This window comes from Lepidothrix coronata, unplaced genomic scaffold, assembly GCF_001604755.1.
Source record: "Lepidothrix coronata isolate B3197 unplaced genomic scaffold, Lepidothrix_coronata-1.0 Scaffold270, whole genome shotgun sequence".
Taxonomy (NCBI): Eukaryota; Metazoa; Chordata; class Aves; order Passeriformes; family Pipridae; genus Lepidothrix; species Lepidothrix coronata.
Window position 1 is genome coordinate 73395 of NW_016690450.1, and position 24899 is coordinate 98293.

The following is a 24899-nucleotide window of genomic DNA, read 5'->3' on the forward strand; positions in this document are numbered from 1 at the left end:
CTATGGTTTATATATATGTATCGTATATTTATATTTCCATTCACTCCTGAATTCTGAAAAGCAATTCTAGGTGAGACAAGAGTAAGAGCTATGCAGTATATATTACTTCACTTTCTAGTAAATGCATAATTTCATCTAAAATTTTAAGATTTTTTTAAGATTATTTCCCAGAATATTTTAAGCATTTTTATTCCCAAATGTTTATGGGATCTTTCCCAGTGGTTGCATCATGAAGTCGTATTAGTGTGGGTTTTCACTACACCATTAGCAGCAGAGAATACACAAGAAAGAAAAAAATCCTTTGTTATTGATTGCTGTTTGGAGGATAGAGACAAGGACATATCTCTCATCTCACAGAACTGGCCTTAACTACCTGGTGCAGAGCTCTCTGAAGGGACCAGAAGCCTTGCATCAGCTTTGTGAGCCCATGGGAGTAGCTGGAGGAATGCACTGCCTGACTGAGCAAGTTCACAGATGGCAGATAGTTCAGGGCCTGGAAAGCACACGTTTGTCAAGTCTCTCATGCCAGACTCACTCTGCTACATGACACTTCCTCTCCTCAGGATTCTCTCTATCACATGCACCAATGCCACGGAGGTCAGAAACAAGCTGTGTAACCAGGTGTATGTCCTTGTCATCCAGCATGGATGCCAGTTAGCACGGCAAGTGTCAGTTTGATGTGCTGTCACCTGACTAAGTCAAAAGCAATAATCCCACAACTGTTGTCCTTTTTATTCCCAATGGACTTTGCTCTTCTCCTGATGAAACCATTAGCAGCCTTGCCAGCAGTCTCAGCCAGTAGGGCCAACACCTTAAAATCAGAGGAAACAAAACACTTTGACATGGCCTGGGTTGCTGCCCTGAGAACTCTCCAAAAAAATCCGAATTGATGAACTACTGCTACATCATGAAGAAGAGGTCTCTTATGTGATTAGAGCTTGTCCAAGAGCTATTCCTTTCTCTCTGAGATGCAGAATGCCAAGAGAAATAAAGGCACATCCTTAATCCATGGTCGTCTTGGTCAAAGAAGAAAGAGGCCAAACAACTATCTTCACCAAAAAAAGCCAACTACTAAAAAGTAACAAGCAGTGGAATAAAGTTGATTAAGTTCAAAAAGAAATTCTATTATCCAAAGTGTTGCAGGATGTTGCAGTACTGGAGATTTTAAAAAGCATTATGGTTATATTAAGCATGTCCTTTAAGGATAAAAATATATCAGGCAGATGTGATTGTTCCTATCTAGCCATTACATTTACAAAGATTTTGTCAATATTTGCAGTGTCTTGGAAGTAACAGCCAAGACCGTTTATCTGGAATTGTGGAAATACGTCACTTTGCTCTTCAGTGGAGTCAGTGCCCAGGGACACGTCATCATCTCTCTTAATGAGTACTTTTCTCTAAAGAAAAAAAATAAATTCTGTAATTAATCCACAATATTTTTGTGTTTGTCTTGGGGAGGAACAAAAAACAGTGGGCAAAGAAAACCGTCTCCATCTGGGAGAGAGTAATGATGTTTTTCACAGTAAAGGATGTACCTCTGATTTTCCTGGAAACCACTGTCAGATTCCAGGAAGAGCAGAGGATCTCTCTGCTAGTTATTCAGAGTGCAAATTAATTTGCAAAGCCCTGTCAGTTGCAAAAAGGCACAGAAACACCAAACTTTTGTACAGGTAGCAAGGGCACCTGCTGCTTTTCAGAGAGTGGGAGGTTTGTTTTCCTCGCACAGTGCGGTGTAGTGTGTTCACTGTCACCACCCGCAGAGCCGATAGCGTTTCACTCACCCCGTTATGCACATGTATTGTTTCCTCCACCTGTTGCACCCCATCAATAAACTCTGTGCAGTCCTACAATTTCTGGCACTACCAGTGATACTGTCATTTTCACTTAAATCTTAAATAATAATGTGTTTATCAGTTTGTGAAGCCTTTGTGACATCCCTCACCCCGAGCTGCACTCTGTACATGAATGCAGTACTCATAGCTACCAGGGATAAGCAGATGTTAGGTCACTGCTCATCTTTCTCATTAAGGCAATTAGTGACCTGTAGAAGATGATCAATCAGGGATTTTATCCATCTTGATGCCGGTGTCTGGTTGCCTGCACTGAAGGATGCTGTTTTTAGTCCAGTTCTTAATTTCTCCCATTCCTGCTCATCATTATTATTATCCAAAATGCCTTTTTGCTTCTGTTAGCAAAACCAGAATCCCCCATGCCCCAGTTTTAGCAGCTAATGTCCACAATAGGGGCAACTGATCCAGCACAGGAGTTAAATATAACTGTGTCTAGTGTAAGGAGAAGATTTAATGGGAAATGGTTGGCATTCCTTCTTCCTAAAGGCACGGGGAGGGAGGGGGGAGAGAAAAAGAGAGACGTACACACACTGACAGACACACGCATCCCATAGCGAGGGAAGAGGCAGAGAGCAGGCAAGGCAGAGAGGCAGTGAGGGTAGCAAGAGAGCCAGCCCCAAAGCAGCCCTGCGCCTCTGAGCTGGAATCTGCCAGAGCACAGCCAGCATGTTGGTTCTCAGCCTGCTTGTCTGGGGATCTTACCTGCCGCTTCTCTTCTGCTTTGCTTTATCTCAGACTGCGTACGCTGACAATGTCTTCTCAATTTCAGCAGGTAAATTGCTTTAAGTCTCGTTACTTTTCCTTGCTTGGAGCACTCTGCACTCTGATTCTTGCACTTTCCAGTGATTGGGAACACAGGAAAAAAAAATAAATAGTTCAAATTGCAGATCTTGCTGGAGGGGTTTTGCACTGCAGACCTGTTCTGCCACATTTTGTTGCTTGCTTGGTTTTGCTTTTTGCTTTATAATTTCTAGTTTTAAACCCCTCCCTTCCCCATGAGAAATAATAGACAAGATCCTCAGCCGCTCTAAAATGCTTTTTTTCCATTGGCTTCTGTGGTGCTGTGCTAATTCATATATCTGGCCCGATTAGTGTATTACTTGCACGTCTACATGTTTCTTTCTATTTTGGATTGGTTCAGGTAGATTACAGCAAGGGAAAGAAAATAAATCTCAATGTATATCTGCTTCTATAAATAAAGCCCTGACCTCAATGAGTGGTGCTGGAGTCCAGCTGGGTGTTATCAGAATAAACATCATCTGGCTCTGGCTATGACACTAACAAATACTCAGATGACTTACATAGCAAACAAGAGTCCACTGCATGGAAAATCCCTGCTAGGCAAAGACAAAACAAATTAGTTGTCAGCTGAGGCAGGGCACTGGAAATCCCTCTTAATAGATTTTACAGTTTCAGCAGCAAGACTTTCCTTCAGTCATGTTCTGTGTGAAGGAAGGGGAAAGCTAATGAGAGCTCTGACTCCATCTCTTCTTTGAGGAACTTCCGCCAATTTATGGCAAATCACTGTCTCCCACTTTCTGTCTGCTGTTCTGTATCTGTCAATAGAGATGCTTCTGACTAATGTCCTGGATTCCTGTAGTGTCAGATTTGAGATGTTTCAACCAAGATTTGTAGATCAGGGCCAGCTGTACCTACAGATCCTTCTTTCACAGTGACCAAAGGTGTGCATATTTTGTCTGTACGTAAAATCAACCTTAGACATGAATCTAGAGGCACACAGCCTTTCTTGTTCTCTAACCTCTCTGGTGTGCTCACAGAGCCAGATGGTTTACATTTGAGGCATTTATGAGGAAAGGGCGATCCGGAGGGAAGCTTCTGTGAGATGCTAGGTGTCTGCACTAAGTAGCACTAACACTATGCATGATCTCTTCTAGGGGTTTTTAACAAATATTTTAAAATGTGCAGAATTACTACACTGTTCACTCCCAATGGTTTGAACAGTCCATTCATTTGAAGATATTCAAATATTAAGATTCTGAGGGCCACAAGAGTAATCCCTTGGTAAAAGCCCTGTAGCATGAAATAATGTAGCCATTACAGTTCTGTAATTATTTCAGATATCTTGTAAGATATCATCTAGAAAAGCCTAAAGTTCAAAGAAGTACATACTTTGATAACAATTTGATCCATTTTTTTAATCTTTAGGAACTAACAATTTTTTCCACTAAGCTCTGTAGGATGCTAAAAAGCATTTCCATTTGTTATCATTTCTTTTCAATGGGATATGCTTTTTTCCATTGTGTTGAGATTTGTAAACGCTGAGGTACAGAAATCATCAACATTTATATTCTCTGATATACTCCAAGTTGCTTTGCAAAAACATGTAAGTCATTAGACCTCAAAACTTGTTTTGAAGAACTTTATATTTATCTGACATAGATATCAGATGTAGATGTCACCCAGACAAACAAGAATTGGATGTTTTCATTGCCTTCTCCTGTGGCACACACATTTGAACTGTCCTCTTAAAAAATAAGCATTCAATGAATAACCTGAACCTTAGAAGAGGAAAAACTTATCATTTCTGCTGAAACCATAGTAGAAGAGACAAACACGAAGGAAAATGCCAGACTCTGCTCTTTGCAATAGGGTATTTTCCATAGCACAGCCCTGGAGACTTGTTTGTGAGAGACCCCAGGGCTCCCCAGGCAGAGACTGCAGCCATGAATGCCCCTTTCCTCCTCCATCCCCACAGGCCAACAACAACTTCTAGTTTCAGGCTCAGGGAAGGTGTGAACCTGAAGGAGATCTGGTTCCCAATGTAGTTGTTTGGGCAAATTACCACCCCAAGCTCTGCTCCATGGCAAAGCTCCATGCTGTGCTCTTCTGGTCAAGACACCAAAAATCACCTTTATACCCAACAAGCTCTTAGTGAGGTTTCTGCCACAAATGTATTTTCAATGTTTATTTGATAATATGTGGAAAAAATAACAGATGGCAGATGATTCAGTCATAATCCTGCAACCACAGGACTGGATTAAGAGATGTACTTTGGGAAGCTGTTACATACCTGTATGCCATTAGTGTTTGTTAATCAGGGCTATTTGGTATGAAAAATGACATAATAGTTCATTTAGTGCTTTGGTTACATCTGCATTTTAAAAAACTTCTAAGAGAATAGCAATAAATTCTGTATTTTCTGGTAGAAATCTCACAGTGGGTACAGAAGGTGAATTAATTCCATTTACATTCTCAGTTATTTCAGTGGTTTCTCAAATGTTCCCTTACTGTCAGCTGAGTCAATTATTTGTATCTGGCACCAGGATGTAATTTCACATTTAAAGAATGGATTTCAATACTGCACTTGCAAATTCTGAAACTAATCACATTTAACAGTGAGGATGTTTTTAAGCAATGACTTGTCTTTCCTATAGCTGGGAAAATGCATTTGGGAATTTTCCAGATATGTCTGAAAACTTCTGGGCTAAAAATACTTTTATTTCTTTTCTCACACATCCTTGCATAGCAACAGGTCACAAATAAAGAGTTTTATGGGTCACAAAGCAGTAATTAGAAAGCAGAGGTAAACAACCAGTAGAATTGGAAAGTGTTTATAAAATAATAGGGTAAAGAAGAATAATCTGGACCTTTGTTTTGCTGCCATCTCCACCTTTTAGTCCCATCAGCCTCAAGCAAAAGTGCATCCTTGTTTCTGGAAGTATTTTGAATGTCGTGTCAGCTCCAAAGAGTTGAGTCTGCTGCTGCTGAAGCATCGTTTTTGGAGAAAATGCTTCAGGGAATAATATTACAACATGCTTAAGCATGTGGCTGTGGTTCCATGTGGCAGCAAAAACTTTTCAGGGTTTTTCCAGGTTTCTTTTCAGCGTAACCTGAAAATATCTATCGTATTCCACTCTTAAACTACTGTGTTTGTGTTGTCATTTACAACTTTTTTTCATAGCTCTGCTCTACTGAGGTTCCTGCACTGTTGCACTTACATGATGAAATCTAGGCATGAGTTCTATCGTCATTTTTAGTAGGGCTACATGAATCAGTCTGCACCTCGTAAGAACCAGCCTGAAGGAAGTCACTTTCAAATTCAGGTGGTAGAAAGACTCTCTTCTCTCTGCCTCATTCCTGCTCTGCTATTCTGCTCATCCAGACCCAGAGTTTCTGAGGTTTTGCAAAGAGATGGGACAGTATTTAAATTACCAGCAGCAGCCAAAGTAAAAGAACTGCATCTCAGTGCTTCTGACCTAAACTGCCTTTTCTGCATGCCACATATGCATCCCTTGATTCAATCTTCTCCCACAATCAATTTTGATACATAGTCCCATGGACAGAATATGGCTGAAAAATTTAAAAGAACTCAATGGGATGGTAATACGAGAACAATATTCCTCACACTTTCTTTGCCTTTTTTCCTATTATTTTCCTGAAGAAAAGGAACATCATGTGTCACTAGGCATGAGACTTAGCTTCTTTGAGTCAGGAAGGTGTCATATTCATAACCAGACCTCGTGTGGCAGAGCTGCAGAAAACAGTCTAGTTTTCTTGTGGACCAAAACTGTTGGAGCCATGGTGATGGGCAAGGTGGGTTGGGAAGAGGAGCTGTGAGGGATGACAGCCTTGGCTGGGCCATATGGGGAAGGGATGCTGGTAGCCACTGTGGTGCTGTGGTGTTGAGAGAAAGTATTGTACATTTGTGAGAGAAACAGTGATGAGAGAGAACACAAAAGCAAGTGTTCCTGATACGGAGGCAGTTTGGATCCCAGCTGTCATTCTCTAAAAGGGATATCTGACCCCATCATCAGGGTTTGGGGGTTTTTTCCTCTAATGGAACAACCTGCAGAAACCCTAAATAATGTCAAAATGGACAGCAAAGATGTCAGGTGGGTGGGTTTTTCTGTTTCTAAGGAGAGTAATCGTAAATATTTATTTATGTAAAATCACAACAGAAAAAATTATCAAAGTGTTTGCTGGAGCAAGAAAGATGCAGATGGAATTTAAAATAAGACCAAAAGTAAATGCTAGAAGACTTTCCAAAGGCAGCAGCCAGAGCCTACTGGAAAAGCAGCCCAAAGGGTGACTAGCAATCAGAGGTGAATCTGTGAGGGGCAAAAATATCAGCGCAGGGAAGGAAGCCTGGCTCTGCTCTGAAAGTCAACATGGGCCCAGGAGGTGCCCAGCATCCTGATACCATTGGTCAGTGGGTTTCTCACTGAACATAAGTAAGCAGGAAAGCTGTGGTTAGATTAAAATTCCTGATGGAAATCAGCCACTGGCAAAGGCTACAACTTCATTAGGAGAAGGAATGCTAAGTATCACTGGCCATAAGAGAGGGCAGTCACCTGGCTGTGAATCTGGCTAGTCAAAGGTCTTGGGGCAGGGCATTTAACAGCTTTCTGGCTCATTTGTGACTCACAGAAACCTGAAAGGGAGGCAAAAGATTCTTTCAGTAGAATCTCTGTTCAGCTTGAGAGAAAAAAATTACCTTGGGATTAACCATCTGAGCTTGATAGCCCAAATGGGTGGCTGGAAAGATAAGCCATAAGAAGGATTGTTTAATGGGTACCCATCTAAGCTGATAAAGAAGGCAGTTGCTGAGCAGCCTCCACGGAAAGGCTTGGACTGGTAGCAAAATAACATTCTAGTATGTTGCTTTAAGTAAATGGATCTTTAAAATAAATACAGTTAAAAGAAACACTGATTTGACTTTGTCTGTATATTCTCCCCTGGTAGATATGACCTGTGAAAATCCCAAATTGAGTTTTCTGCTCAGACCAATTCATATGACACTCAGGGAAGAAATTACCTTAGGATTCACAGACTCTTCTCTGGTCTCATACACTGCAACACCTGTCCTGAGTAAGGTGAGAGCAGAGCAGCCACACTCGTGCACAGCCTGTCTGTGACTCATGTCTACATCCACCTTCATATCGGGAAGGGCAAAGGGAAGACTGATGTAATCCATGGTAGCAAGGGAGTCCCAGGAGATCCTGTGAAATTAGCAGTAGACCACTGAGTGGAAGCCCACTTGGTCCTGTGGGTGAGGGACAAGGAAAGGACATCAGAGGGAGCTCAGGAGGTTGTGGCATTTGTCTTGCAGCAGTAAATAAAAATCAGAAGAGGAGACAGCCACTAGTAAGGAAGCTGGAAGCTGGTTGAAACAAGCTCTGGTCTTCTATACAGGAGGGGAAAGAAGCTTCTGTCCTGCTTATGTCATTACTGGATGACAGGGTGGTTGGCTTGTCAAAAAAGGTTCAGTGATAATGCATATGAAGGGAAAGGGTTCAGTGAAACACTGCTTAAGGTGAGTATCACAAACATTCATTTGTTCAAGAAAATGCATGAAAAAGAACCATGCAGGCCCCTGTGTTCCACTGCTACCCTTGGTTTCATAATAAAGGTTGACTTTGTTGGCTTTATGTGGTGAGCTGATGAGGACAGAGGCATCCAGAAACAGAGAAACCAGATTTGATACCGGACTCCTGAAGTACTGGAAGATGAGACTACGCTAGTGATCAGTTAATTTTTTTTTTTTCTGGGGCAACATTTGTGTTACAAGTAAGGCAGCTGCCCGGCTTGAGACTGTGGAAGCTCCTCTAGAGACACAACCAAAAAAAACCAGTATTTTTTGGGTGGTAGCTTGTGGTGAAGAAGTTCGGCTGCCAGGGACAGAGGTCAGTACAGGAGCTGAGGCAGTGCTTGCTTGTCTTTCCAGCAAAGGAAGCAGTAACTGATCTGAAGGTTTTCTGTAACCTATGAAGTTTCTGACAGGCAGCAACCAGTCCAAAAGGGAACCTCAGCTGAAAGCAATGCTGCAGCTGGCATGGAGATCCCCGCTGGCCTGAGTGAGCTTGCCCATTCAGTATCATTGCCATGAATGAACATAGCACTATTTGTAGCCCACAGGTATTGGACATCCTGGTGAACATCAGATTTTTGTTGTGACCAGACTGGAAGGTGGAGGCTTGAATTCCAGCATAGCAAAGGAAACTAATTCAAAATCAGGTGTTTTCAGTGAAAGAATGGAAGCTCCACTGACAAGCAATTCAAAGTCCTGTAAAATCAGCTTAGTCCCTATGTACTTGTAGTCAGACAGTGCTTGTAGACCTCTGCCTCTAGGATAAACAGTCATTTGTCATTTTGTCAATACTACTAAACCCCTGCACAGGAAGGGAACATTCTTTGGCTTCATATTTTAGCATCCTTGTTTTTTACAGTCTTTTTCCTATCAGACACTGGGGCTTCCCATGGGTGGGCTGCATTGGTAAAGGAGCAACAGCAGCATGATTGCAGCAAAAGAAACTGCTAATCTAGTTAGAACTATAGAAAATATAATTTGTGTTTAGATAGAAGGAAGTTTGTTGTCATGATAGATCCTTTATCCCTGCACTCTTTAACTCTTGGTGCTAGGATGGTGTAGGATTGCAGAAACAGGGAGCACATTCAGCTATAAGGCAGCATAGGACTCAGCCAGGACACGGCCAGGAGATCAGTCTCATGCTGCGGATTAGTAGGTAGAAGAGAACAGGGAAAGCCCTTCAAATCTAGGGGGAATTGTTTGAGGAAGTTCAGATATAAATGAGAGAGAAAAAACCTCACAGGAATTAACAGACCCAACCTAGATGTTCTATTCTTCCTTTCTCTCCAAGGAATCACCCTTTTAATGGAAAGGAAACCGGGGGCATGCTTTCTGTAGTCACACCACTGTAAGGGTGAAAGGACACTTGGGAAGAGAAGGTGGAAGAGAAGAATGCTGAGGAGGGCTGAAACATTGAGGGAAAAAGAGGCTGTTAACCATTTTTCTCAGAAACTAGCAAGTGTGTGTGGATAAATGCAGGCACCTGGGGAATGCACACAAGTTAAGGGAGATGCTTCATCTAAAGCAGGCAGTGCTACAATTTCAGATTTCTTCTACCTAGGGAAGTGTCAATTTATTTTTTTTTTAGCTTCTTGAAACTACGAAGTTAATGATTTTTTACAATACCAGGTCAATACAGGGTTGGTTTTTTTTCTGAAAGGCAAAAGATTAAAGTCAGCTAGGCGGGAAATCTGTTGGAGCAAGGGAGTCATGAGGAATTAATCTAGATCATGGCAATAAACTTTCAAAGAGGACTTTGGAGGCTTTTCTCTGAAGTCTTACTGAGCATACAGCAACACCTACAGTCTCATAGGGATTGTCTGGGACTGTCTGAGCATGTGGTGGAGCAACATCAAAGTCAAGTACATGTTTGATCTATGTCAGCACTAACAGATTATGATCTTTCAGTTGGACAAGAGTGACACTGGTGTCTCTCAGCTTTGTTGCTACTGATCTCACAGATAAAATGAGAGAGGACTGTGTGGTAGTGAATGACATGTAGAAGTCTTTCGGGGCTGATGCAGCAACCATCTTGCATTAATCTTTAGGGTTTCAGGCTCTTCTACAGATCATAGTAGGTTCTTAGGCTTTAATACTCAGAGTATTTTTAATATTGCTTGTGTGACAAGCGGCTGAGTTTTATGATCTGGTTCATAAAATGATTGAGATGAGATATTGTTATTCACCAGATTGGAATTTTGTTTCTGGTATTGTAATTGAGTTATCCACAGATCTGGGGGACTTGCTTAACTTCTCTGTGCCTCAGTTTCTCATGCACTGAAGGGGAACACGTAAAGTTGTCAACATTGTTTAGCAGTGTCTAAATGGTCTAGACCTCTGTAAATGGAAGGCAGTAGAAAGCAAATTGCACAGAACAGCCCTGTTGTGGTTATCAGAATTTATATAACACATGGGTTTATTTTATAAACTCGTATTATAACCCACTGAAGTGTCCACCCATCAGATTTTACTGGGATTTTTTCACTGTTCTGTGAAACTGGAATGCAGAGCCAACACAAGCAAATCTTTCTCTCCATATATATATCTGCTCTCAGAATTTTCCTTCTGCAATCAGTCTGAGAGAATAGTATATAATTCTCTGGCACACACATTGTCCTTATATATGCACACATACATGTCTGAAATGTTTGCATTCAGGGAGTAAAAGGCCTTTCCTTCACTTAAAAATCTCAGACTCCTTTGTTTTCCTGTCTTGCTGCGTCTGCAGTGTTTTCTAAGGCTGACCTGCAAAGATGCAGCCGCCTGTCACTCACCAGCTGGGCTGCTCGGAGATGCTGAGGGACGTGGGTTAAATATTAGGTAGAGATGGAGGATAGAGTGTCCTTGCTCCTCTGGCCAGGTTAATATCCAGATCCACTGTCCAGGCAGCGTGCCGGGATTCATGTTGTTGTCCAGCTTTTTGAATGTCGACTGATTTTTAAATACTTTATTTATTTATTTATTTATTTATTTATTATGACAGCTTCTGAGTCTGTTGTGAGTCACCAGCTGGTAAAATACACATTACTGCTGCCACAGTCTGTAGTCACTGTGGGGATTAAAAGTAGAGCATTTTCAAATTTTTATGAGATTTTCTTGACTGTGGTAGGTTAGCAGTTGAACTTGATGACCTTAGAGGTCTTTTCCAACCTAAAGAATTCTACGATTCTATGAAAAGAAACTTGCAAGGTTTTGTCTGGATTTCTTAATTTTCTGAAGTTAATTGACTTAATTTCTGATCCATTTTACTCTGTTCCTTAAAGACTCTGAAGCTCCATTTTAAGCAAGATGAAACTAAAAGCAGAGGAGAGCTGCAGTTCCATATCTTATCCTGTAACTCCCATGGGTCACAGGTAACCACCTCCTCCAAGCAGACACCATTACCTAAGCTTAATATATTTTTCTGGCATACTTAATCTGGTTTATAGGGAAAGATATATTTGGACCATCAACTATAAGGTCTAAATTCAAAAAGGTACTGAGACTTGCAGACTATTCGCTAACCTGACTGTTCAACCCAGCTCCTGACATAAGCTGTGTTGCCATATCTGCTTATATACCTTTAAGGCACTCTTTGTGTCACAGAGCTTCATAAAACACACTTTAAAGAAACATGTATTGTTAATGCTGACACATATCTTCAGGGTTTTGAAGGAGAGTTTAATACCTGCATCTGCTCTATAAATAAAGGGGTTTGACCTTTATGGCTTTCAAAGGACACTTTTAACAAGCTCTTAAATTTTCCTAACTTAAAAAGGAAAAGTGCCTTAGTCACCTTGCAGTAGATGTACAGAATGGTACTGAGTGGCTGCAGCCCGTGGCACGCTGCTGTCCTTGCAAGGAGGTTCAGAGGTGCCTGAATGAATAACAACAAAGCAGATGAAAGTCTCAGTTTCAGCTGGACAAGCCCACATTCATTAATTGACTAGTCTGCCCAGCTTGTTTATTATTAATTCTGAGAGCCATCCAAGTAGGAGAAGCACCTGTGATGGGGTGTCAGCTATCAGAGGTCTCCATCTAGCAGTCTTGCCTGTCACAAGCTGGGCAAGCCACCAGCATTGCTGTCAGGGTGAGAAACCTTTGGATAACAGCTCGGCTTCCCGTCAGGGCTTGCTGGATCAGTGTGGTCATAAATAGGAAGGGAAACACATATTAAGTATCCCTTTCTTTTCTTGTCCTTTCCTCCTGGCATTTGGCCTACAGCTTTGTGATTTTAGGATAAAAGTAATTTTTGTGGTTTATTGATGATTTTTTTCAATGAAATCCTGTAAATCTGACTCGAACCCAGGGCAGGACTTCTCTGGTACCTGCGGTGCAGCTGTGGGGGTTCATAGGGCCAAAGGTCAGCTCCAGAATCAGTTCTGGGAGGCCTGATAGACCTCATATGAGCCCCACTCCAGGGGACTCAGATTGGGTGAAGGCTTCTCTCTGGCTCTGCTTTGGACCATCTCAAATAAGAGTTGTTCCAGCTATGGTCATAAGCAGTCTACAGAAACAAAATGAAACATTGCAAAAGCTTGTCTAAAATATGTTGTTCTCTGAAGCAACCATTGGCAGTATACCCATAGATGTATATAGTCACTTTCTTAAATTGGATTAATTTATAGTCTGGACCATAAAAATAATTTGAAAATGGTAAATACTTTCTATTTTAAAGCTATTATAATTTTTATGTTCTCTGAAAACAACTGTTCTAGTCATGTCCTAGAAGTGTTTCATTTTATCTTATTTCTCTTATTGAATATGTTGACATATTCTTGACATTGAAGTTGTTGAAAGAGCAGTTTCCATATGAGATATGTAAACGCATGCTCTGTGTAGGCAGGGTCTTCATATTTCACAGAAAACTACGATGATCCTATTCTTGGGATGAGATTTTTTCCACTGGTGGGGATTGGAGTATTTTGAAGCTGTTGTTTAGCAAACAAAGCTAACCTGGAGCCTAAAAATATGCATGGCATTTGCAGAGAGTCTGTAAGCCTGCCAAGGTAACCCTTTTGTGATATAAATCAAGGCAATACTATAACAGTTGTACATCTTGGGGCTACTGCAGTTACTTACAAAATCCATACCAATGAAATGTGGTCCTTATTGGAAGATCAGATTATAACAGTCGTACCTGTAGTCACTTTGTGAATCGCTCATTGTTTTCTCTCTCTGCTGCCATATTACCTGTAATACATGAGTGTGGGAGGTCCTTGGGTCCAGGCCACCCTTTTCTTAAATACTGGCTTGACAAATACACCTTCCAGGATGTAGCCATGGTTACTGATGGAGCCCCTGAAATATTAACTACCCACATCATTATATAGATTATATCTGTCCCATATAGTTCTATCTATACTGTTAATGGAATCTAATTACTTAGTATATAATAATAGCATCTATTAAAATCATAGAATCAGCTGGGTTGGAAAAGACCTCCGAGGTCATCAAGTCCAACCCTTGATCCAACACCGCCGTGGTTACTAGACCACGGCACTAAGTGCCACATCCAGTCTCATCTTAAAAACCTCCAGGGACAGTGAATCCACCACCTCTGTGGGCAGCCCATTGCAATGGCTGTTTACTGCCTCTGTAAAGAATTTTTTCCTAATATTCAACCTAAACCTCCCCTGGCACAGCTTAAGATTGTGCCCTCTTGTCCTACTGCTGGTTGCCTGGGTTGTAGCTCACCTTGTTACAACCTCCTTTCTGGTAGTTGTATAGTAGTATATAATAATAGTATCTATTAATATTTGGTATCTACCTAGTATCTATAGTAATAGTATCTGTTACTGTTACTATTAACTAGATTTTGCTTGCTTCCACACTGAGATCAGTACATATTATCACTTTTTATACCTGCAAACCTAAAATGGGTTTCAACCTAACTTGTGTTACGGTAGTATTGGTATAAGACTATAAGGACTGAAATCAGTGGCTGTTTTTTTACCAGCTTCATTAGCTATATCTTTTTTCTCAATAAAGACTATTCCACAGATTTGCAGACTTTTCTGCTAAAAAAGGAAAATCCAAATATTTTATAACCCAGGCCTGGACTTCACTCATGAGGACATGATAAGTATCATATGAGTACTATAGATATACATCTATATTTAATCTTATCTTTGAAAAATATTTAAAAAGCAGCGCTTAATTTTTTTTTTAGGTAGTGGTACAACTGCAGTAATGAACCCTTTTTTTTACAGTGCCTGGTAGTGATCTCTTAGCAACTAAGCCACATCAGGCTAGTTTTGATAATCTTATTCTTGTTGAATGACAGTAATCCTGTTGAAATATAGTTAGATTATCAATAAGGTAGTAATAAGAAAGATTACATTGGAATGTGGCCTAAAATAAAATAATAATCACACTTTATACCCTGTTAAATTACAAGCTGTCCATTGCTTTAATAAGATGCTATTTAGTCCCAATACAATATGTTCAAATACAGTCCTGAAATTCAGACAACCACAGAAGTACATGTGCCAAAAATTGAAGAACTTGATTATGGCTGCATAAGAGTGACTGAATTCAGGTTAAGCCAGTATAAAACTTAACTCTTCATATCTTCGTATTTTATTCCTTGTGAGAGCTAGAGACAGGCAACTCAAACTTTTGCTGCTTTTTAAAGGTCATTGGCATTTTCAGTTGTGTATTTAAAGCTTTAAATGAAACAATATATATGATTTTTTTTTTCAACAAATCTTCTGCCTTTCTCTTAAATTGAAGTTTTTGGCTGAGTTTCAAACTTGTGAGGAAAAGCTGAGAAAGAGTCTTCATTACGAACCCCTTCAGACTTTAATTGACTCATTCTCAAAGACATTACCACAAATAGTGTTTTGATAGAGAAAAGAAATCTGGATGACGTGAACTACCCCTGAATGTTGCTCAATCACACTCCTCTGGGCAGCTCTTTTCTGCACATCAGGACTGAGCAAATGCCATCCCCATTAATGTGGGATGGTGAAACTGATATAATACATTTTCTGAGACATTTGAAAAACTAAAAGTATCTCTGTCCTTTAGAAAATTTCCCTTGCCTTGGGACGTGACTAATATCCAGCCTGCAATTGATTTGCAAACAATCTAGCAATTTTGTCAGGTTTGTGTTCCCAGAAACTTAATTTAGAGATTTTCTATTAATACCAGATACTTCACCATAGGCTTTTCTTCCTACTGTATTTGGCTTCCTGCCACCCTGCTGCTCACAGACACCCATTCCAGCTGCCACTAGCTAGAGGAAGAAGCCAACAGGCATAAATAAATATTTGCTGTCCTTGACAAAACCTTTGAAGAAGGCCTCTGCTCTGATCAGAAATGTATTTCCCTAGGAGTAAATAGATTCAGGAAAAAACCTACACTGTGTAAATGCACCATATTAATACCCTTCCTCTGTGAATCTTTGGTCACAGCTTCTTACACTGTTGATGTAATTTTACCTCTTAGAAAAAGTTAAACACATTGTCAAACAGAACTGAGATCCTGTCTTACCAATCAGTCAGTGACAAAACCATCAGCTAAGTCTTTGGTTCAGGGTGTTTATTCTTAGGAATGATGCACAAATCAGAAATAAAGCAACCTGGTTGCAGTCCCAGGGGAAATGCAAGCAAATATGCTGTGAAACAGTTTCCCACTTCCCACTTATCACAGCAATGCCTAGAGCGGTTTGGTTCATGGGGAAGGTTGTGGGCAACAGCACAAGTGCTTCTCTGTTACAGCACGCAGGCTGTAGCAGGGACCAGAAGAAGCAATTTGTAATACACTTTTGGAACAGAGAGGGGAGAAACTCATAAATATTTGATTTGTTTTCTAATGTTGCCTATCTGAAATTTTCCAAAATCAGCCTGTGTCAGAGCCACATTAAGAGCTTAAAACTCTGCATAGCCTTCAGCACAAGAAAGAACTTACAGCCTTAAGGGCCTACCCAGTTTCTTAAATCCCTGCATGGATTATGGTGTTGCGATCAATGCACACAGGATGGAGGAAAATCCTGAGAATGGAAACTTCTCTTATTCTGTGAGAAATGTTTGTGCTGTTCAAGACAACAGATGAGTGTTTGTATTGAACAGATCTCCCTTGTCTGGAACAGAAGAAACAGCTCAACTGCAGAGCGTGCTGCCTCCTTGGCCCTCCTCCACCACCCCTGTTCCCACCACCGTACTTCAGACACAGCTGGAGCACTGTAAGTCTGGCCTGAAAGCCTCTCTCTGCTTTTGCATGACTTTTAATGTGTGACAAAGATGAAGCATCCTCTCAAGCATTGCTTTGTGGTGTCACTCAGCAAACGCTCCTGGCTGTGTTGATATGGCTCTGTTAGGACAATCTTTCAACATCCCAGACTGGGACTTGAAGTAAATCCCAAATAGATCAAGGAATTAAATAAGGCTGAGTTTGTTCAGGCAGTTAATTAAATTAACTTAACATATTCTCCTTACTCTATTTGGGGACTTTTGGAGTAAGGCAATCCTGAACTAAAGGAAATGCCACTGCAATAAATCCAGTAAAGACAGAAAGGCACCGTTCCATTCTGCCCAATGATTTCAGGGTGTAGATTATGTATATTTCCTGTTTTACATCACATTTGCCTTACCCGGTGGGTGAAATGAAGGTCCTGAAATCCTCTTATGGAATCTATTCCCAGCATTTCATTTTGCAGGAAGACAGACAAGTTTGAGTTGCTGGTATGCAGTTTTCACTTACCCACCTATGCACAAACCTGCTGTACATGACATGTATCCATACACATACGTTAACAAATGCAACATACAGAACACAATGGGTACATGATATAGCACTTTGCTCAATTACTCTTACTGATAGGGTCTGTTAACTCCAATATATCTTTCATCCAAATTTTTAAGAATTTTTATACCCACTCAGTAATTCCTATTCTTAATTCTACTATCCATTTACCATATACAAATACTACAATTATTACTAGTGTTATGTAAATAATGATTAGTAAGATGTCAAACAAGAACTAACCCAAGAAAAAGTACAGTGTAAAATCCTCCATTGCCTTGAGAGAGATCAAGATTGAACTCAGGGTGCTATTCTCTCCAGATCAAAAATTTAGTTGCCCCTACTTTCCTCATCACTTCCACTGTCTGTGCCTTGATTTCCACAGAAAGTACACTCAGAGACAAAACCTCTCAAGGAATGTGGTGTACTCCTTCAGTGAGAATGAAGTTGGGACTAGGGTTCCTGAGATTCCTGTAAGCAACCCAGAGAGTAACTCGAGCATAAAATCATCCTTCACACCACCTCCCCAATAAAAACATGAAATAAAATAAGTAGTTATGAATAGGGTGGAAGCCATGTGAATTCACTACGAGCAGTTTTTGCTTTGGAGTCTGTAGTCAGAGCTTTTCTGGAAAGCGGCCTTTCATGTGGGAGCTGAAGATCAGTTGTGTTAATCCAGTGTTTCTGGCTCAGTGTTCATCTGTGTTTCCAGGGGAGATCACCTTTGTCACAGGACATAATAAGGCATTTTACTCATGAAAGCTTAATTTTGAAGTCAAAAGATCAGACATCCATCAATCATTTACGGCATCGTCTCTGATCTGCAGTGAATGAATGTCTGCGGGTTAGTATCTTCTGGAGCGAAGTTCATGCTGCCTATGCCCTCCCTGAGTGTAGTATCTATTATTAGAACAAAGACACTATTCTAGGAGAGGAGCTGCTACTTGCAAAGTGGGACAGGGAGAGCAGGGTCAGGTCTAAGAATAGGCCAGGGTCCCACTCTGGCTTGGAGACACACACAGCAGCCTGGTTGTGATGTGCCTCTGTGAGAGGAGAAGGAGGAGGAGGAGGAGGAGGAAGAAGAGGAGGAGGAAGAGAAGGAGAAGGAGGAGGAGGAAGCTTGAGGCAGGATGCTATGCCGAAGAGCTAATGTTCAAACATCCGTGAAGAGAACCTTCTGACAAACCCTAGGCTTCTTCCTAAGAGTGTGAATAAACTCTCTTGAGACTGTAGCGTGTGGTGGCTGGATTTTTATGCATTTCTCCAGCAGGTTACATGTGGCTGCATGTTCACTCATATGTCTTATGTTTGGTAGAAGCTGCTTGATGTGGATATGGAAGAGTTGTGTCATGAGCTCCAGATAATACAAGCTTCTTCTCTGCTTGAATCACACTGTCCTTCCGGGCCTCCTGGCCCCCAGGTGAGTGATGCATTCGTGATAAACCACATTATTCTCTCACTTGCTCCAAGGTCCTTATAAAGCTGTGAAACATCTGAAAATGCTTTTTACAACTTAATAAACATACCAAGCCCTGCTTAATTTCATTTTGATATGACTTTGCATAAATCATGTAGGCTTTTTACCCTATGTTCTCATCCCTGCCTTGAATACTTCAGTCTACTTCAAGCTCACCCTCCATTTTTGTGGAGTTCTACAGGGGGTAGCACACATCAAAAATCCCAGAGGCATCATCACTTCTCTCAGAGGTTCTTTATCAGGTTTTTCTTTGCTTTAGACTCTGTTGTCCTTTTATTTGAGGACAAAAACCTGTGGAGTGGATGCACAAGAGATGCAATGGACTGGAATGTTAGAAAAGTACATCCCTGGGAAGGCAAACACCTACAGCAGACATCAGAGAAAAGGAGGGGTTTCAGCAGGGTAATGGGGTGGGATTCAGGAGGTGGGTGATCTCCTAGATTGATCTGCAACATCTCTGCCTCTGACTTGCTGGATAGCCTTGGATGAGTCTTTTTGACCTCACACCTCATTTTTGGCAATTTACACTTCCAGAAATCTTCAGGTCAGAAATCTTAGAATCACAGAACAGTTTGAGTTGGAAGGAACCTCTTAAGGTCAACTAGTACAACCTCCCCCTACAACAAACAGGGACATCTTCAACTAGGTCAGGTTGCTCAGACTCCCATCCAACCTGACTACCTTCTTCTGAGGAAACAGACCACCTCTAGAGGGAAGTTTGTTATGGACATCTCTGTAATGTGGAGAAGATCATTGATTTGCCTTTCCATTCCAGTTTGTTCCCTCCAAAGAAAAGTGAGACTGGTGAGGTACTTCCAGTTTCTCCTGGAGCACAGGAAGTCCTAATCGATGTGTTGTGCCTGGTTCTTTGGAACAGTGATGCTCCTCAAGGCCCCTGGATGCCAGTTTATTACAATATAGCTAATAGCAGAGATGGCACTGGGCCTTTGCTGCAGCAAAGCTGTGACTGAGGCTTTGGCAGCCTGAGAAGTTAACAAGCACCCAAACACTATTTAAAAAGTATGGACAGTACATCAAAATAAAGGTTCAGTTATGTGGCAAAAAGCTTAACTTTAATTATTTAGAAGTCAGTATTTCAGAAGGTATTTGTAAGTAGTCTAGAAGCTGCAATGTGAAAGCCACAAAGTTTTCTTTTTATAGAATCATAGAATGGTTTGTGTTGGAAGAGACCTTAAAGGTCACCTAGTTCCAACCCCCTCATGAACCTTGTGTTTATCGTCCTGCCATTTTGTCTTTGCTGAGTTGCAGGATGAGGCGGTTTCATTCTGCATGAGAATGATGAGTAGTGGTGAGAAGAGATGGGAGTTGTTTCTCCAGTCCTGTATTGAGAAAAGCCTCTGCATTATGAAACAGCCCTGCAGTATGGTTGGCCATGATCCAGAGATGCCATACTTGTGAAAGAGGCAGTTGTTATTTCATTCTTCACTAGATTGTTTTTCTTTTAAGAAAAAAAATCTCTTAATACTTTCCCTGGCTTACATTGGAAGAACAGTAATGTTAATTCTATTGTTCTACAAAGTCCATTGCTATAAATAATATTCATCTTTCAACCAAATGACCTATGATGCCTCCAAGAACATTTTTAAATAGAGCAGGCTGGCAGGTTTTATCACAACAGCAGACAGTAGAGTGAGTAAACATGGCTTTGGAATTTTTAATTATAAATTACAGGACTGTGTCTTGTAAAGGGACAATGTCTGAACCAGCAGTCCCCTGGACAATAGTTTCATGACAATGGCAGCCTGAAAAGAATACTACCATTACAAAAAGAGATCTACTAACTACTTCTGAATTCTTTTCTGCTGTAGCCTGCATGGCTTTCAAAGGAGTTGCAAAAGCTCATACTGTTGAATCATAGCTGAGTTTTAACACTTTTTCATAAGAAGGAGAATTAGATTTGTAGTGGCATAACTCGGACTATAATTCCTCCCCTGTGTAACCTTCTAATGAAAGAAATAAGGTAAATTTTGTCTCTGACTCTAATAAGGTGCATTCTGATTTACACTGAAAACCTAAAATAACTATACTGACTAAAATAGTTGGAGTGCATTTTACTCCTATTCATGTACAATTTACATAACATTTTGGACAGTATAAGGCAGCCAGGATTCAAACCTGGAATGAATGATTGTGAATCTAATGCTGCTCTGATGCAGGATCATAGGATTTTTTCCTTAGTCACTCAAAAATAAAAGGTGGGCTGTGAACTGAAGCATTCTACAAACAAAACTTTTTTTCTGATTTTTTTTTCTGAGATGGAGTTCAAGGTCTCCCTGGATTAAGAAGTCTCCTGAAAGGAGAATCAGTCTGATTTGAGAGAGAGAAATATATTCAGGATTCAGAAGCGGCGGCAATCCTCCATGTCCATCCCACCCTGCAGAGCCCATCCCACATGTTTTGTGCTACTTCCCTTATGATTCCTTTGGCTGACCTCCTTTCCCAGTCGATGTGGTGTCTCCATATCCTTGTTATTGCTAATTCTTCAGGACTCTGATAACGTCTCATCTTTCATTTGCCCCAGGCTTGTTTTTCTTTTTGGTCCTATTTATCTATGAGATGCTCCTGCACTTCCCTTGTCAGTCCAACTCTCCAGCCTCCTTTTTAGCAGTGGCACAGACTTGGTATTTAGAGGCCACATTCAAACATGTCAATCAGCACTTCAGACTTACAGGTTCACACTGTTCCCAGGAAACATCCATAGGGTCAAGGGTTGAGGGAAGACAACCATCAGTGCCTCCTCACTAATGCAATTTAATAATAGCATTCACTTTTTTTCCTAGGGTCCACAAGGAATTCCTGGTATAATGGGACCAAAAGGGGAGAAAGTAAGTGTCTTGTTTTGGAGTTTGATAAGTTTTTGAGGGGCAAAGAAGGAGGGGAGGATGTTAAATTTTTTCCTTGTCTGTTAAGTGAACAATGAGTCATGAATGGGGGGATTTGCTTTAAATGGAATACAAAACTATAAATTGTTTTGAAGATATAATTTAAAACTTAATCTTTCAGTGTTTATTTTTGATCTTGATCTTGAAATATTTTTATGGCTTCTCATGATAGGTACCTCTGTTTAGAGTATGCAGTAAGAAAGCAGCTCAGGTGCACAAGTCAGCAATGTTACTGATCCAAAAGCCTTTGAGCTCCCTGTCCCTCTGGGAGGGTGTGAGAAGCAGAGCTCTCCCGTGTAGTGTGAATTGTACGGGGAAGCTCAAGTATTAAAACTGGCCTATATGTTAAATTATGTTTTGAGATATGCAAAACATTTGTTCCATAATGATGCCTAAAGAACTTTGTACCTGAAGCTGGGCATGTGTTACATGGTTTGTTATACAAGGTGATGTAAATCTTCGTTCGCGAAGCCTAGCCATGACATGACATATACAAGGTGATGACTACAGATTTAGGGCTGAGAACAGAAGAAAGACCGAGGAGCTCTGACAAAGTAATTCTTCTCATTTTACCTCTGAGTCTTGAGCACAAAGATATTCCCAGTGTTTTGTTTGTTTTTAATATAAATACCCCAATGCATTGACTTATGGACCGCTGTGCTTCATGTGGTGGCTACAAGACTAACATATTCCTTTCTCTGGCAGGGGGAGATTGGCAGGCCAGGAAGAAAGGTATGAACAAAGGTGCTGTCTCAGAAATCCATTGAATACTTGACACATAGCAGCTGCCAAAGAGGGGTGCAGACAACAGTTGAAAATAATTAGCTTATGTTGAAGTTTAATCTGTTTGTGCTGCTCTGACTGGTACCCAGAGTGGATGGCAGGGAACTCCAGGTGCTGGGCTGGAGAGCTGCCCCAGCTGGTTTGAATTCAAAAAATTCCCTCAGTAAAAGCATGGAGACTAGTCAAACAGAGAGGGAAATTACCTGAATTATGTCTCTTGAGACAGAGGAAGCAGGGTATGGGAGCTATCATAAAAGGTGCATCAAAAGAAAGCCCAAAACAAAATCAAAGTTTTTACTCTTCCAAAGTCTAAACAAGCCTCAGCCAGATAGCCCTGAAGGAGAAATAACAATTAATGATTATAATTCCAGAGATTTGGCAACAATGCAATATGCTGAGTACAATCCCAGGCTTACTTGGTGACATATGAGCCGTGATATATCATCAAAAATATGTGCCCCTACATGTGATGAAACAGAATATGTTGTCTCAGTCACTAAGTACATCCATTTAATGTAATTAACTTTAAAAGAAGACAGAAATGCAGAATGAAATCAGAGATATGCTGAGGGTAGTCATTAACCAGGAAAAGAAGTACTCTTCTAATAATATACCAAGGATTTTAACACCTTTCTAATAATATACACCACCTACCAATCAGTAATTCAAATACGTATAAAACACATAAACAGAAGAGGCCATTTTCTTTCACCTACTTGCAAATAGATTACAGAAAACAAAAAATTACAGTAAATGAAAATATTATTTATATAAATTCAAGGGTTCAGAACAGTAATGTCTTGGAGAAAGTAACCCACCAGTGTACAAGAAGGTGCAAACCTTAACCACAGTACATTGGTACTTTCTCTTCTGATGAAACCTAGTAGGTTCCAAAAGAGAAGTCACTCAGGATGGAAATAAAACAGTATAACTCTCACTAAAAGCTGTCTGGCCCTTGGGAGTTTGCTCTTGGCCCCAAAAGTCATGATGATGTTTCAAATATCATATTGTCAAGTGGTGTAATGCAGTGGAATAGCATTAAACTGCAGCATTTTGGGAGATATTTAAAGAGTGATTTACGGGAAGTAATCAAAACAGATAAATAACTGTATGTATGCAGTTATTGCTAGTCATGTAGTAGCTAATAAAGAGCAGTTATAGCTAGTAATATAGGAATGTTTAGAATAAGAACAATTGTAATAAGAATAGTTAGTTGAAGATTTGGTTCTGCTCTTATCATAAATTGGATTCACATGGATATAATTACATGCAGGTCTTTTTATCTCCTGTCTGCAGTAGAGTGTGTAGGAATGATGTTTTATGAATCATTGTAATCAATGTTTTTCGTTCAAGGGTAGACTGGGTCCCCCGGGTGTCCCTGGGATGCCAGGACCAATAGGATGGCCTGGACCTGTGGGACCGAAGGTAAGACTAAAATTCACATGGAACAACCCGTTTGGCATCATGAAGACAGAATAGTTGTCTTAGGAAGTCTCTAAACAACTACGTGCCAGAGGCTGGGAAGATGTAACAGTGCAAGAACACTCTGTGCTCGTCCCATTTCTTACACTGGTATGCCCAGTCTAGGATTAGGTTACTCCACCTTCAACCCAACCCCTGTAGCACTCCTTATGTTGATTAAACATGTCAAAGGGAAATCGAAAATCAACCTAATAAAGCCTTATTGGCAGGCACTGACGTCTCACAATCACATGAATCAGTGTTTCTAAACTGATCATCATTTTATGACTATTCTTTATGATGATCCTTTTGCCTGAAGGTATACTGTGAGCCTGTGTGATCAGAGGGAAAACACCAGACTGGTATCAGGTGAAAGAGACTACGAACCATGAGGATTGCTTATCACACCTTTGAAGTTCATTCCCACAAATGAAAATTCACAAATGAATATTCACAAATAAAAATTCATTCCTGTTATTTTTATTAACCAACAGCAGAAGAAACGACAGGACACACTTTGCTACTGCAGAGTAGCTGTGTCATCTGCATTTATTATAAAAAATGCTTCAAGACAGTCCTTTAGTGAGTACTATCTTATGCCCAAGGTATACAGTTCTTCGCAGGAGTCTCAGTTTATGGAGTTTCTAGTGGGACTTTAGAGATAACTTGCTTTTCTTCAATCCAGTATGCATTACGGAAAAGGACTGCACACAGTCCTTAGTTTGAAGCTGCATTTTCCATTAAATCTTTGATTCTTCATTTGCTCTATGAAGGTTGATGCCCTCACCTCAGAGAACGTGATGCAGTAGCTCTTGATACTGCAACAATAATAGTAGATGACTTCTAATTCAAGCTGCATCTGGAAGCAGACCGTCAAAACCTTTACAGCTATTTTAGATGAATAACGTCACATTGTAGTATGTGGGAATGTAGACAAGCAACAAGAGAGTATGTACTTAAAAGAAATCAATGAACTGTGAGATGGGAAATGGTGCCCCCCCCCAGCAAATTTAGTGTTATGATTTCCCACAGTGGGAACAGTGAGGGCAGAGGGAAGGTTCAACTAACTTCGTAGTCTTAGTGAACGAGTTTTCTGTCTGCTTTGCTCTCTTCTTTCACTTAGTCTTTTCCTTTTATAGGCTTTAGCTTTATTTATGCAGTCTTTCTAATTTTGATTTAATCTCCTCTGTCTACTACTATGCTTTTTCATCATATTCCTAAAAGCATCCCTCACGTTCAGTAGAAATACTTTTTTCTATACTTTAGCTGCAGTTCTTACTTGCTGTTTGATTTCACTTCTGCTTTTATTGTCTTGTCTGATACTGGTCTCCTCTGTTCTTTAGAAAAGTTCACAGCTTCACTTCTTCTGG

General features: G+C 40.5%; 1 protein-coding gene across 2 annotated transcripts in view; it reads left to right on the forward strand.

The window, feature by feature from the left end:
• The first annotated feature begins 2410 nt into the window (after positions 1 to 2410).
• The window catches only part of COLQ (collagen like tail subunit of asymmetric acetylcholinesterase), a 42762-nt gene continuing 20273 nt past the window's right edge, over positions 2411 to 24899 (forward strand). The window contains exons 1-6 of one of the 2 annotated variants that reach the window (XM_017836107.1): positions 2411 to 2622; positions 16233 to 16345; positions 18221 to 18325; positions 21184 to 21228; positions 21991 to 22017; positions 23422 to 23493. In XM_017836107.1, coding sequence (XP_017691596.1) covers positions 2517 to 2622; positions 16233 to 16345; positions 18221 to 18325; positions 21184 to 21228; positions 21991 to 22017; positions 23422 to 23493 — 468 coding nt within the window. In that variant the 5' untranslated portion in view covers positions 2411 to 2516. The remainder of the gene's footprint in view (positions 2623 to 16232; positions 16346 to 18220; positions 18326 to 21183; positions 21229 to 21990; positions 22018 to 23421; positions 23494 to 24899) is intronic. The other variant, XM_017836108.1, reaches the window with a different exon arrangement.